Here is a 15,112-nt window from a genome sequence, read left to right on the forward strand (position 1 = left end):
ATCCCTGCGTCTGGAAGATCCCCTGGAGAAGGGAATGGCTATCCACTCCAGTATTCTTGCCTGGCAAATTCCATGGACAGAGGAGCCTGGCAGGCTGCAGTCCATGGGGTTACAGAGTTGGACATGACTGAGTAACTAACAATTTCACTTTTACTTCTTTAGTGAAAAAAATATTTGTAAGAGGACACTCTTCTGGACTGTTTTAGAATAATGTTTTATTCAGTGCAGACTGAAAGCAAATTTTAAGTATAAAGGTGTCTAGTTTGTCAAATAAGTGAAGCCTAAGTTTAACTCCAAATTTAATTCCTAATTCTTAAGTGAATTATAGCTAGTCATTATATTTATTTTTTTAAATATCCCATATTTAAATCAAAATGAAAATATCACTCACATATATTTTTCTTTTAAGAAGGAACACACCATCAGACTATATTGACCTTTAATTTTATCCAACAGGTTACTTCACTTTCACTTTTCACTTTCATGCATTGGAGAATGAAATGGCAACCCACTCCAGTGTTCTTGCCTGGAGAATCCCAGGGACAGGAGAGCCTGGTGGGCTGCCGTCTCTGGGGTAGCACAGAGTCAGACACGACTGAAGTGACTTAGCAGCAGCAGCAGCAGAAGCAACAGGTTACCATGGAAAGTTAATGAATTAGCAACTAGAATAGCATTTAAAAACCAAAGGTCCCAGATATTACATTTGGCAGTCAATAGAACTCCAAGGAAGACAGTGATTATATTTACTGTAAATTTTGTCACTCTATAAAATAAAGTGGCTATGGATAGAATGAACTATTCCATTTTTCCAGCTATAAGCATATTTGACAATTATCTAATGAAATGTATCAAGAGACTTAGAATTTTAAACTGTATGAAAACCTACACCAAAACCATCAATAGGAATACTTCTTCAATGGAATCCCATAGCACTAGATAATATACATAGAGAAACTCTTTTAAAAGCATTTGTTGTATAAAATATTTTAATATTTTAGCCATTTAATAAATTCCATAAGATACATATGCATATATAAGATTTCTATTTGTCAATACTTACATTTAAAAATCTGATAATAACAGAGTCAACACATCTATAGGTAAGAAATATTAAACCTGTTTAGCTATTATTCTAGGTTTCTATTTATTTCTCACTAATTTACATGGATTTTTATACTATTTTTACTCAGATCACATATTAGGTTCTAATTAGCAGTAAAATGGCAAAGTTTACATTGTTCATTAAAAAATACATGGAATTATTTTTAAATTAACCAATAAACTATGATCCATTACTTCTTTTTGTAGGTTTTTGATGGGAGAGAAAATATACATTAGTCAGGGATTTCTTTTTAATCACCAGGAAAAAAGATAACACAACTCTTTCTCTTAAAGCATTTTTCCCCCTTGGAGGCAATATACCCTAAAATGGAAGCTATTAAGCAATCAATGACACAGACTTAACTAAAATATTGCAAATACGATAGTATAATACCTTAGTAAATACGAGAATTTTCAAAGTCATAAAATTAAAGATTTTTTTGATATGTATAAGATCAATAGACGTGACTTCTCACTATTTAATACGAGCTTTAATTTTTAAATGCCATGTTCCAGCGAAAAAATGAACTGCACAGGAAAATTGAAATTTCAACAAATAATCAAGACAAAAAAACAAACTTTATATTAAAGTACCTTTAAGAGGTATATACTTACGCAGCAACCTCCTCTTTTGACAATCCTTTGAAATTCACCTCCAAATAATGATCTATGTCATCTTTTTCTTTGATCAGTTCAGACCTAAATGAAATGGAAAGAAATAATAAAGAACTGCCTTATCGAGGTGAAAAGCTACCAAACATAAAATGCCACCAGGAGAACAGGAATATTCAGGGTATAATATCTTAGATAATAAATGTTCTGCAAGAGCTACAGTTAGGCTCTTCATTGATAATTTCAAATTTTTAACTTTCTTGAATGGAAAAAGGGAAGAATACTGAACTCAGTGTGTAAACAAATAAAACATCAACACACTAAAATAGTCTACATTCTTAAATAAATGGGGTTTTCTCCTCAAAACTTTTAAGATCTTCCATTTTACTTATGTTCTCTCACAACCTTCCAGCTACAGAAGTCAGATTGTGTTCAGCACAGTATCGTGAACTAAAAAACTCCTATTTGATACAAATGTGTTGAATTTATTCATTGAAAACATAGAATTTTGCTCTGACATTCTGTTCGAGTGGTTTTTAAAAATCACACATAAAACTCAAATTACTATTAAAAGTTCAAGCTGAAAGTGATTTTAAGAAGACTTTAATGAGAAATATATTACACATGTAATATACTCATTCTTCATACCCCTTGCACCTTTAAGAATAAGCAGACTATTAACATATCATACAACTGAAGTACAGGATACACAAGTATCTCTTTTTATTCAGAAGCTAATGGAGAATGTTGATTAAAAAATTTGCCTTAAATGGTTATGATAAAAATGTTTTTCTTTAATAAAAAGAATTCAAAGGTTTTTTTCTTTAAAATCTGTCTTATCCTAGGGATGTGACACTGAGTTATGGTTTTGTTCATGTTGAAAAGAAAACGTAAACTCAGTTATTACAAAATGACAGGAAGAAGAAGCTAGCTTTTTCAGATTTTGCAAATATTTCACATTGCCCAAAAGGAAGATGGAAAATAAGAATGTATATACTGAAGTTATGCCTCTATCAAAACTGTTGCTTTTCAAATTATTTGAAAGTAAACTTACAATTTTCTGCAATTCTATTTTACAGTTTCTACAAATTTAGCTGAACGTATTATTTTGGTTCAGGGGCTTTGGTCTCTGCCAGAAATACCAAAAATGAGGTATGGTCCTTCTTCGAACAAAGCAGTCTCATAATACTTTGATCATTATGCCTTGTAGGAATTGAAAGGCATGCATAAAAAGATAATCAAACCTACATATGCAAATTATTTATGTTGATAAATAATATGTGCATAATTAAAAATCAATAAAACTAGAAGTGGAAACTTCTAAGTAACACAGTCTTAATTAATATGCATAGTTACAATAAAAAAACATCAAGTTCCTGCCCTGCAGGTTTTCGGCCCGAGAGGAAAACTCCCTGAATTCAGCAGTCATTCACAGGCAGAGGAGGTCTGATGTATTTTCAAGCTCTAGGATCATTTCAGGCGCTAAATCATGCCCACTAGTTTACCCTAGGAGTAAGACTGTGTCTTCCTTCCTCCAAAACAGAAATCAGGATCGGGACCTTGTGGTTTAGATGCTATTCAACTTTCACGCCTAGAGCTTCTGCTTTCAATTTTTCCACACATATTTCAAAAAGGAAATGTATTTCCAAAGCTTTGCAGGAACCACAATATAATGGCAGTAGGAAATAAAATGACCAAATGAGCACTTGCCTGCTAAATAAATATATTCTTAATCTTTGAATAAGATTTATCAATCTTTCTGAAACAGCAAATTTGAATATTCTGAATATAGAAATGTACTTTTGTCTTTAAACAATTTTTATTGTTGAGATATGTTACTGACATTTTTTACTGCAAGAAATTTCTTCTGTAGGGAAAAAAAAGAAAGCCGGGGACACATACCTTGGTTTTGTTCTTGGTGAGCACGGCAGCTTCTGTCTAGCCAAGGCCGTAAGCTTTGGGCGTGTCATGGGCAGCGGGGGCAGGGTAGTCATTTTGGACTGCCAAAAAAAATAAATAAACAGAAACGGTATTTAAACAGTAAATCATTCAAAGAATCTTTTAAGACATTATTAGAGATCTAGTCAGTCATCTGAGCTGAGAATGCCTCTGCATGTAGATCTTTAGCTCTGTTATTCAGGCATGAAGCTCAGTGAGTGAATTCTGCAGGTGGCTTCTCTCATTATTTTTCTTACTATCTGCCTTTTGGCCAATTTACTACGTGTCTGCATCTCCACCACAAAGTAGAGAAGAGAAAATCTGATAAATGTGTTGAAGATTCAGACAACTAGGAGCTTTGGTATGGGTTTTGTCAGTAGAGCTGGTTGCAATTAAAAAGTGAAGATTTTTAGGGCAGCTATGTATTTCAAACACTCATGCTTTGCTCTCCTGTTACAAACAATAAAAATTGTTCATACTTGGCTGTTTTCTAAAAACTTTCTCACAAATAAAGGCTTTCCCTTAGAAGTGCTAAATGCTAAGAACAATTCTCAACAAGGAGACAGCTGGGCATATATCGGGAAAAGATGAAAACTCTAAATCAAAAAGAAACATATGCAACAATGTTTGCTGCTGCTGCTGCTAAGTCGCTTCAGTCGTGTCCGACTCTGTGAGACCCCATAGACGGCAGCCCACCAGGTGCCCCCGTCCCTGGGATTCTCCAGGCAAGAACACTGGAGTGGGTTGCCATTTCCTTCTCCAATGCATGAAAGTGAAAAGTGAAAGTGAAGTCGCTCAGTCGTGTCTGACTCTTATCGACCCCATAGACTGCAGCCCCCCAGGCTCCTCCGTCCATGGGATTTTCCAGGCAAGAGTGCTGGAGTGGGGTGCCATTGCCTTCTGTTTGCAGCAACACTATTTATAATGACTAAGATGTAGAAGCAAACTAAATGCCTATTGAGCAAAGAATGGATAAAAAAGAAATGGATAAAGAAGATAATATTCCATGCATAATGGAATATTACCCAATCATAGAAAAGAATGAAATAATGCCATTTACAGCAACAATGGATGGACCTAGAGATTATCATACTAAGTGAATAAGTCAGACAGAGAAAGACAAATATCATATGATATCACTTATATGTGATATATGTGGAATGTGGAATCTGTATATGTGGAATCTTTTAAAAAACTATACAAATTACCTTATTTACAAAATAGAAACAGACTCACAGATGTAGTAAACAAACTTATGACTACCAAAAGGGAAAGGGGGGAGGAATAAATTAGAAATTTGGAATTAACAAATACACATTACTACATATAAAATAAATAACAGAACCTACTGTGTAGCACAAGGAACCATATTCAATATCTTGTAATTACCTATACTGGAAAATAATTTGAAAAAGAGTATACATATATTATATGTATACAGGGGCTTCCTTGGTGGCTCAGATGGTAAAGTGTCTGCCTGTAATATGGGAGGCCCAGGTTCAATCCCCGGGTTGGGAAGATCCCCTGGAGAAGGAAATGGCAACCCATTCTAGTACTCTTGCCTGGAAAATCCCATGGACAGAGGAGCCTGGTAGGCTACAGTCCATGGCGTTGCTAAGAGTCGAACACAACTGAGCGACTTCACTTCACCTCATACATATATTCAGATATATATAACTGATCAAAACTTTGCTATATGCTTGAAACATTGTAAATCAACTATACTTCAATTTAAAAGTGTAGTGGTTTAAAAAAGATTGCTTAAAACAACAATCAATGTATTGCCTTTCATTTTATGTGGGTCAGGAGTTAGGAGAAGGCACAGTGGGGATAGCTTTTCCCTACTCCATTTTGACTGGGGCCTCTGCTGAGAAGACTCAGAAGTTTAGGGGTAACTCAGTGGTGGGAAACAGGAAATACCTATAAGGTCTTCACTCATATATCTGGTGGTGAATGCTATTAGCTGGGACCTCAGCTGGGGCTATCTCTCAGAACACATACATGTGACCTCCTCATATGGCTTGGGCTTCCTCTTAGCCTGGCAGCCTCATACTTCTTAAGTGGTTGATCAGGGCTAGAAAGGCAAGTACCCAAAGAAAAGCCAAGTGGACGCTGTATTCCCAGGGTCTGGCTTTGGAAGTCACATAGCATGACTTCCATTGTGAAAATAGGCTGCCTAGATTTAAGGCTAATGAAATAGACTCACCCACTGAGGGGAAAGCATTGAAGTCACATTGTAAGAGGAAGATGCGGGATGGATGGCTATCTTTGGGAAGTGCTATATGCCACAGTGGAGAAAGTAAGTGAGCCATAATGAAGGTAGATCTATAAAATCAAGTTATCTAAATCTTACTCCAAAAAGGAAGAAGTGTGGGCGTGATGCTGATGGACTTATAGTGGAAAATTGTCGCATGTTACAAGCACTTTCAGATACAAAAGAACGCACCTTCTCCTGTTGGAGAGGCATTCAGAAGACCACAGCCTCTTGATTCTACCACCACTATCTCCACAAGTTTTGACCTCTACCATTTGACTTCTACATCTACCATTATGGGTCACATACCCATAAGCAAGGCTCATTTCAGGTTCTAAATCACTTCCTCCAGTATTTGTTATCTGTGTGACCTAGGGTAAATCACCATCAATCTGGGCCTTAATCAACAAATACGCATTAAGCTACTACTTTGTGCCAGGTACTATTTTAGGTACTGAAGATGAGGCAGTGAACAAAAAGACAAAAATCTCTAACCTCACAGAATCTATATGATAGGGTCAGTAAGGTGGGGAAACAGACAATACACAAACAAGCAAAAATAACACAGAAGATCAGATGATGATGGGATCTATAGCTGAAAATCAAGCAGGGAACTAAAAAGGACCCAGTGTTCACCAGTAGCCAGGGATGAGTAGCAGCAGAAAAATATGACATCAGAGAAGTTAAGGAGAAATTTGGTGGTGTTCTGATGATATGGGGTCTTGAAGATTACCATAAAAAACTAGGACTTTTACGCTGATTGGAGGCTTTGAGCCCAGGAGTGACAGTTTGACTTCTACCCTGAGAGGATGACTCTGGCATCCCTTTTGGACTTGGACTGCAGGGGGCAGAAAGGAAGACATGGAGACCAGCTGGAGGTTGCTATGAAATCTGGATGACAGAGGATGGTGGTTTAGGTAGAGGTGGAGAGAGAGATGTGGTCAGACTCAAGGTAGGACTGCCTGTGGCCTACAGAGACAAGATATTCCTCTAGAGCTGTGTACAAAGCCATGGCAAGATGGAGGCTGGAAAAGCAATGAGATTTGAGGAAAAGTCTTTTGAAATTCAGTGTGGAAATAGGCAGTCTAGTGTTTCTGAAAAAAAAAAAAAATACCTTGGCCTGAAAATAATTATTTGCATAATAAAGAGAAAATTCTAATGGAGATAAGTGTCATGTTTTAGATATAATGCGTGTGTGTGTGTGCTCAGTCACGTCTGACTTTTTGTGACCCTTTGGACTGTAGCCTGCCAGTCTCCTCTGTCCATGGGGTTCTCCAGGCAAGAATACTGGGGTGGATTGTCATTTCCTCCTCCAAGGGATCTTCTTGACCCAGGGATCAAACCCACATCTCCTGTGTCTCCTGCACTGCAAGTGATTCTTTACCACTGAGCCATGGGGAAAGTCTATAGAATCCTAATATTGCCCAGATTATTAGTGTATGACATGATCCTTGAAACATAAGGTCTACTTATTTTTATACAGTTATAGTTTTAAAGCACTCAGTCTAAATAGCAAATGTCAGTCATCTCCTCCAAAACAAACATTTAAGAAACATAATGTATTATATGCCATAACTTCGTAAGAAAGTTACTTAACTTTTTTGTATATAAAAATTTGTATTTTTCTGATCAGATGTTATATCAACTTGTTGAGTTAACTGGATAAACAGAACTTACTAAATGACAATACTGTATAGAACATGTAGTGAGAAGTTAAAGCTAAGGCAGAATTAGACCTGGTGAACAGATTTAAAGGGCAAAGGCTCCCCAATCCTACTCCTTGTGAGCCTGTTTCAGAGAAGCTGCGAAGACTCTGGATTGCAGAGTCCTCAGCTGTTATGGAACAAATCAGAGCAAATCTGGGCCATCTCAGCTCCTAACCCAGACCTGTCTGCCCCAAGGGGATTTGGAAAGGGAAAGAAAGGAAGCTTGTTCTTGATTCAGTCTGGACATTCCTTCCCTGACAAATGAAGACTCTGTTCTGACAGCCCCTATGCTTACCAAAGGCATCAGGCAAAGGTGATCTCTGCATAATCTTAGGGACCTTTGAAGGGTTTCTCAAGGAGCTTCAAAACCAGAAAAAGGTACTTGCAATTTCTTCAAACACTAGGAAGACCCAGACACGTGTACACAGTGGGACCAAATATACTTCCCAGGTGGCACCAGTAGTAAAGAACCCACCTGTCCATGCAGGAGACATAAGAGATGCAGATTCAGTCCCTGGGTTGGGAAGATCTCTTGGAGAAGCAAATGGCTACCCCCTCCAGTATTCTTGCCTGGAAAATCTTATGGACACAGGAGCCTGGTGGGCTATAGTCCATGGGGTCACAAAGAGTTGGACACGACTAAGCAACTTAGCTCGCACACAGAGGGACCAAACCCCAGAAACTCAGTGCCATCTCATGTATTCCAGCAAGGCGTGTATAAGCCTCCCAAGAGCTGGCCTACCAGGTTGTGATATAAAATTAATCCTCACTGATGTTTACTTGGGTTAGACCAGTTCCGCTAGAAAATACAAGCATCTAATAAAATCTTATGCACATGTTAGACGTGGAGAGGAACATGTCTTCTTTGTCACACAGATCAACTGTGATTTTTTTTTTTTAATCTGAGTCAACGTTTCCAACCATTAAAGTTTCAGCTGCCAGTTCCTTCATTTTGCTCTCCTCTGATCTAAGAACATTAGCAGCAGGAGCACCTTTACTCTTAAATTTAGTTTAATGTAAGTATCGCAAGCCCTGCTGGCAAGCCTCAAGGCACAACTCTGAATGGGGGGTGGTCAGAGCTGAATGATAAAGCGGAAAAAAAATTACTAACTGTGTGCTGGAAAAAATATCCTTCAACCATTCTATGTTGAAAGTTTAAGCTCAAGGTTAGGGTGGAATGTGACGGGCTCCCTTTGCTGCTCTAAGCCCCACATCCTCCCTAGCCTATGCCTGTTGGGAAAGGGGGATTTGTTTTTTACAACCCATACATGGCTATGTAAAGATATTTTGTTTTACATAATAGGTAGCTGTTGAACCAAATTTTATGACAGACATAATATTTGAAATGCATCAAATATGTAAAAGGATCCTGTAACATATTATTTTCCTATCTAAGTAATCACCATCTCTTTTATGTCTGATCAGTTCAGTCTTATTTCTGCTGAATGTTCTTAGAGTAGAAAATAGCTGCATTTTAGCATATAGAAGCAAACCAAAGGGAAAAAAGTGAGAAAAAATGCAAGCACACGTAGGGGCCTGTCATTCCAGGCTGAAATCATACCTGTTGAGTGAAGAAAGCCTTTTGTTCTTTGTTAATATGAACAGTATCATTTTCCTGGTGTGGACTAGAGAGTATTCCCTGCTTTCTAGTGGGCTCCATCCAGAAGGAATGGGATTAGTGCTGGGAGTGGCTGATCTAGGCCTGAAGCAGAAATGGAACCCATCATCCTTCACAATTGACACTTTATCAGGGTCCTCCTAGCTCCACACCACACATGATGGGTGCTACCTCAAGATGGGTACCTAAGGGAGAATAATGAGTGGTACTTCCCTGGCTGGTACCCAAATGAGCCTAGCCCTAGGAGGTCAGGGTGAAGCTGTCTGTTAGGGGACCCAGAGGCAGCTCCCCCAGTGCTACCAAATGGGCAGAGTACTCTAGGCACCACAGGAGCCGAGACAAACATCAAAAGGTTGCCCTCAGCCATTCCACTGTTGGTATTCAGAGGAGATTTGGTGGATTCTTTGATCTCCTGGTTGGCTCCTGTATCACAGTTACAATCTCTAAGTTTGGCCCCCACATGCAAAGACAAATGAGAATGGAGAAATACAGGATGAAAGGTTTGAGAGAGGTGGATCAGGCTGAATGTGTCCCATGGTGTGAGTTTAAGTTTCTGGCCCCCAAGTAAAATTCTTCAAAGAGTAACCCTCTTTCCCCCACAATCCCCAGAGATACCCTTATCAAGAAACACAAAGGAAGGGGAAGCCTAGAGTTGTATAGACACCGGCTACCTGGGGAGTAACTATGTTTGAGGTTGACCACTATCTCCAGAATTCAGTCACCTTGGGGGGAAAAAGCTGAAATGTGAGAAATAAAACCAATAAACACACAGCAAGCAAAAATATCATGTGTCATCAAGAGAGTTCAAAATAAATATGATTTTACTATCATCAACAAGATCATCGATAAGAATTGGAACTTTTCACATTATCACCACAAGCTCTTTTACTATGAAAGTTTAAAGAAAGCTACAGAAGAAATGTCAGTAATCTGCTCCTGAACAGAGTAAAAAAAAATCACATAAAATAAAAAGTCAGTAAATGTTTATCCCTTGTATTTTCGGACACATTTAGCACTCTGTGAGAGGTAAATAGGTTGTAAATAAATAGAAACCACACATTTCCTGCTAACTGACATGATTGACAGTTAAATCAAAACTTAAAGCAGGAAAAGTGTTTGAAAGTGGGCCATGTTTCACTCGACTTACATTTGGAGATTACTGCTGAAGGTCTCTCCAGGTTTACAGACTTCAGCCTAAAAATTTGGAAGCAAAGAATAATAGCAAAGAAGAGAAGAGAAAAAGTTAAAAATTAGTCAACAGACTAACTAACTCCCCTCACTGCTTCCAAATCATGGAATAAGATTTATTCGTATCACGAAACACCAGGTATCTACTTGTCGTTATATAAACTTAAAAAAAAAAAATCTTGCTGTGACAGCTGACTTATTATGTCAATGATTAAAGATGCAAACCATAAAAAAAAAAAAAGTATAGCTCCTATGGGAGAACCTAATCACTAATTCAATGAAAGATCAATACATCTGAAATACTATTGATATATTCTTTTGGGACTCTTTTGTGACCCCATGGTCTGTAGCCCGCCAGGCTCCACTGTCCATGGGGTTTTCCCAAAAGTCAGACACGACTTAGCGACTAAACAAGAACAAAAATCGATGTATTATATAAATATGACATTAGGGATAATGTGATCTCTCAAACTTTGGTTATCTACCAAAACTGAGGGCATCTCAGTTCCTACCCAGTTCTAAACAGGACTAATTAATTTTTTCCACTGCCCTCAAAGGGTAAACTGGGCGGTGAGGAGAGAGCCTTTCTGTGCTCCCCCTTCTATGCATTTCTTGAAATAAATGGCGAGGGCCTTGGCTTAGTAAGCTTGCCGCTCACTGACTGAGGAAGGTCTGTATGGGTCAGAGGAGAGACTGCCTGGAAAAATAACCCGTCTTCTTCTTGGAGTCCGCCACGAATCTCGATGGATTGGTCCTGGGGAACAACTCTGGTTTTCTGTTCCGCCGAAGTGTGTCCCTCACCCGTGGCAGGTGCTGGGCGCCGGCGCTGCCCTCTCCTCCTGCGGTGGTTCCCAGACACAGCGGAGCACGCGCATCGAGAGGACGCAAGAGCGTCTCCTGGGATACAGAGAGAGCGGGACGGGACGGAAGGGGGCGGGGTTAGGCTAAACTGAGATTCTGGATTGGTGCAGCTTCCACTCTACTCGGACTCAGGGGCGGAGCCTTTTAGGGGTGGGGCCTAGTGTGCGCAGTGCTGGGGACGTCCACGGACCCGGCAGCTTTTTCACGCCAGACGGCTCTCAGAAGTTAGACAGCTCTCAGAAATTAGTTCACCTTATCCAAGAGGCCTCTAATTTGCCTACCTGAATCATTTCCCTCTCGGCACTGCATTCTCAATATTTTGCAACATTGCCCTATCGTCCACGCATTGACAGAAAAACGCTCAGCTTGGCGTTCAAGACCCCCAAGACCCCCACTTTATCCAGCTGGATAAGTCTTCATTCTCATCTTCCTCAGCCTCTGTTGCGCTCAGAACCATTTTTTTTCATGTCCCACGCAAACAACTTTCCCAATCCTGTCTTCAGATAGAGAATCCAATTTTGAGTGGTGATGAGCTAAAATCTCAAGGTCTCTTTCATAGACTCTCCCCGTGTTCTGTCTTTACATATATATTTTAAAACTTCCTCTGAAAGTTTTAAATAAAATTTAACTTTTATTTAAAATTTTAAATAAAATTTAAATAAAACTTCCTCTGAAAGTTTTAAAATAAAATTCCTCAGAATTTTATATCTACACCCACTTAATGTCAGCCAGTTAATCGCAGTCCAAGGTTCCACCCCTTCTCTCACATGTAAATATAAGGAAGTGAACTTCTGGCTCATTGTCTCGTACAGATAGAGGGCAAGACAGTGAAGCTTGCTGCTTATTAATCCGCAAATATAGATGTGCTGGAAAGCTAAGTTTTTATTCATTGGCTACTGTCACGCACTGTAAGAAAGCGAGTCAGGTGTACTGCTCACACCATTCTGTTAATCATAAATCGATTCTATTTGGACTACAAGCATAGCAACCATAGCCACACTTTCATTCCAACATCTAATTTGCTGCAATAAATTACTAAATTACATCCACCAAGTAAATTTACATTATATTGAATACATTCAATCGATCACTGTGACTACCTGTGACTGGGCTCCATGGGACCCCTCAAATTCTGTTCTCATGAACTCATTTCTCAGTTTCCAGAAACATCTTAACACAGCTCCACAGGTGACTGACTGTGAATTCTGTTCAAGTTCTTCCTGCTTTTTCAGCTTTGAGGTATGTAAATTCCATGCACCTTCCTTCCAGCATGAGGCTCTCCCAGTGTGGCTTTCTGGGAGGTTCCTCCAGCCTCTTTGGATTTATTCCTCCTGTTTGCTGTTTTTCACTGGCAGTTCTTTGGTTATTCTCTTTCTCCACTCCTTAGCCCGAGAGTTCATAGAGCTAAGGAGCTCAGAGAATGTTATTTGTAAGTGACAGAATCCTGGCTCAAACTGGTTTAAGCAAAAAATGCAAACACTGTTTTCTGCAACACAAAGATGCCAGCTTCAGGTGTAACTGTATCTAGAGACTGACCCTTCTGAAAACTTTGAGGACTCTACAACAGCCTCACAGAATTAAACTCTCTCTCTCTCTCAACTCCTTCCCCTTAGACCTACTTTCATTATTAAAAGTATTACTTTGCATGAGTTGGTTTAGTCACTAAGTTGCGACCCCATGGGGACTGCAGCCTGCCAGGCTCCTCTGTCCCTGGGATTTCCCAGGCAAGAATCCTGGAATGGGTTGCCATTTCCTTCTCCAGGGAATCTTCCTGACCCAGAGATCAAACCCAAGTCTCCTGCACTGCAGGTGGTCTCCCACATTGCAGGCAGATTCTTTACCAACTGAGCTACCAGGGAAGCCCATTACTTTGTGCGGTGCTTGGTTTATATGAGTAAATTTCCACTGAAAGATTGGGATCTCTTTAAGAGCAAAGAGCTCTTATTTTTGTCTTACTTTTCTCTGAATTCCCTGGAATGGTACTGGAGTTCATATATAGTATGTGTTCAAAATATTTTTTAAATTAATTGAACGAGTAACAGAATAAACAGAGGTGCCTAGAACTGATTCTTCCATATGTAATTCCTCTCATTACTTCCTCTGCCTTCCCCACCTAGAATTGGGAATAATGCCATAGTCTTTCCAAGAAGATGAATGCATGGTTTCTTGCTATACCCCATTGGAAAGAACTTTATCACATTGTCATCTTTAGCTTCAAGAGCAGCTGGAAAATATGATCTTTATTTTGAGTAGTCATATGAATGCTAAAAATCAAGATCTTCAACTATGGAATTTAGAAAATAAGGGGGGGATTCAGCATCAGTGCTAAAGACATTGATTCATATTTAAGAGAGAAGGACTGTATCTCTGTGTAAGTTTCCTTCTTGTTTGAATAGGACTCTTCTCCAAGTTTCTTCCTTAAGTGAGAGTCTCCATAGCTGTGGATAAAGTGGGCAAGCTACATCTCCTTGAGTTTCTTTTAGGATGAGAACTTAGAGAATCAGTGCTCAGGCTGTGTCCTCTATGCCAGAATAACAAGGAGTCCACCTGGAACCTAAACTTCCCCTTGAAATTTCACTGAAAGTCTTTATTAAATGTGCTATGGTTTAAAGGGCTCCTTTCTGCTCTCTGCCTGGGGGTGAGTGTGTTACATAGGGTGTTGAGCAGTTAAACTGTTTCATGTTCAGAGTTTCCCCCTTATTTTCAGCCCCACTTCTCCTACTCTTCTTCCCCTGTAGATGCTGAGCAGTGACACCAGGGTTTTGTTAGAAGATTATCCTCAGCCACTTGAGTGCTGTGGTTTTCTTTACTATCTTACCTTTCACTCTGCTCCCTTCCACTGTGTATCTTCTGACAGTTTTAAAACTCCCTCATCCACGGACAGTTCTTACCCTATTTTTATCACTATTATTAATATTATTGTTTTAGTTACTTAAACATTTTTATTAAAAGAGATAAGTATATGTGCTGTTTGTCATCCTCTGAACCTTTCTTAGGAATGGAATACTAAATTAATACTAAATACAAAGGGAAAATTAAAGGGTATAAAACAGAGGAAGAGAAAATATAGAACAAGTGTAAAAACTGGTGAAAAGTGACAAGGAGGCCTTGATGAACTCATAATAGCCAAGTCACAAACTACCTGTCTTAAATTTGTAGTAGAAAAATGAACTAAAGTAATTTTCTAAAAATCTGAATCAAATTAACTTATTTGTATGTGGGTTGGTTATTAGGAATCCTCTGTCATACACTGTCATTTGTGTGCAGCCTCTACAAGAGCTTTTGTGTACAACCAAAAATTTGCATGTGGCTTGACTGTTATTGCATCCTTTTCTTATTTCTGAAAGTGTGTCTTAAGAAAATGTCAACTTTCCACTAGACACAGTCCAGGGGGGCAGATTTAGGTATTCTATTCTCCTCTAGCCAAGAAAGCAGAATATGACATAAGCAAGGCCAGTTTGGGGCTTGTTAGATCATTGCTGTAGTTTCTACTTTCTTAGTCTCAGAATCTGCATTGATTCTTGCCAGTTCCAAGTCCTGATTTTTCAGATCTCTGTCCATTCCCTTTTGTTCAATTTACAGTAAATTTTCATTAAAATAAGCCCCCTACATACAAATGAGTTCCTTTCCAAGAGTACCTTCGTAAGTCCAGTTTGTTCCTAGGTCCAACAAAGTTAGCCCAAGTACCCAACTGACAAGATCAGCATGTAGAATTGTACTATAGTAGGTTTATAATACTTCTCACACAAATAATACATTAAAAAACAAATATACACACACAGGAAAGCAAACATTATTAATCCTACAGTATGTGTGTGTTAGTCTCTCATTCGA

General features: G+C 38.9%; 1 protein-coding gene across 3 annotated transcripts in view; it reads right to left on the reverse strand.

Moving 5' to 3' along the window:
* TTC29 (tetratricopeptide repeat domain 29) overlaps positions 1–11,309 on the reverse strand; it is a 273,501-nt gene extending 262,192 nt beyond the window's left edge. For 2 of the 3 annotated variants that reach the window (XM_027513394.1, XM_027513393.1), the window contains exons 1-4: positions 11,219–11,299; positions 10,377–10,423; positions 3,616–3,713; positions 1,717–1,800 (exon numbers count right to left, since the gene is read on the reverse strand). In XM_027513394.1, the coding sequence (XP_027369195.1) occupies positions 1,717–1,800; positions 3,616–3,707 (176 nt within the window). In that variant the 5' untranslated portion in view covers positions 3,708–3,713; positions 10,377–10,423; positions 11,219–11,299. Of the gene's footprint in view, positions 1–1,716; positions 1,801–3,615; positions 3,714–10,376; positions 10,424–11,218 lie in introns of all 3 variants that reach the window. The other variant, XM_027513395.1, reaches the window with a different exon arrangement.
* Positions 11,310–15,112: the final 3,803 nt, after the last annotated feature.

Source organism: Bos indicus x Bos taurus, chromosome 17 (genome assembly GCF_003369695.1).
Source record: "Bos indicus x Bos taurus breed Angus x Brahman F1 hybrid chromosome 17, Bos_hybrid_MaternalHap_v2.0, whole genome shotgun sequence".
Classification (NCBI taxonomy): domain Eukaryota; kingdom Metazoa; phylum Chordata; class Mammalia; order Artiodactyla; family Bovidae; genus Bos; species Bos indicus x Bos taurus.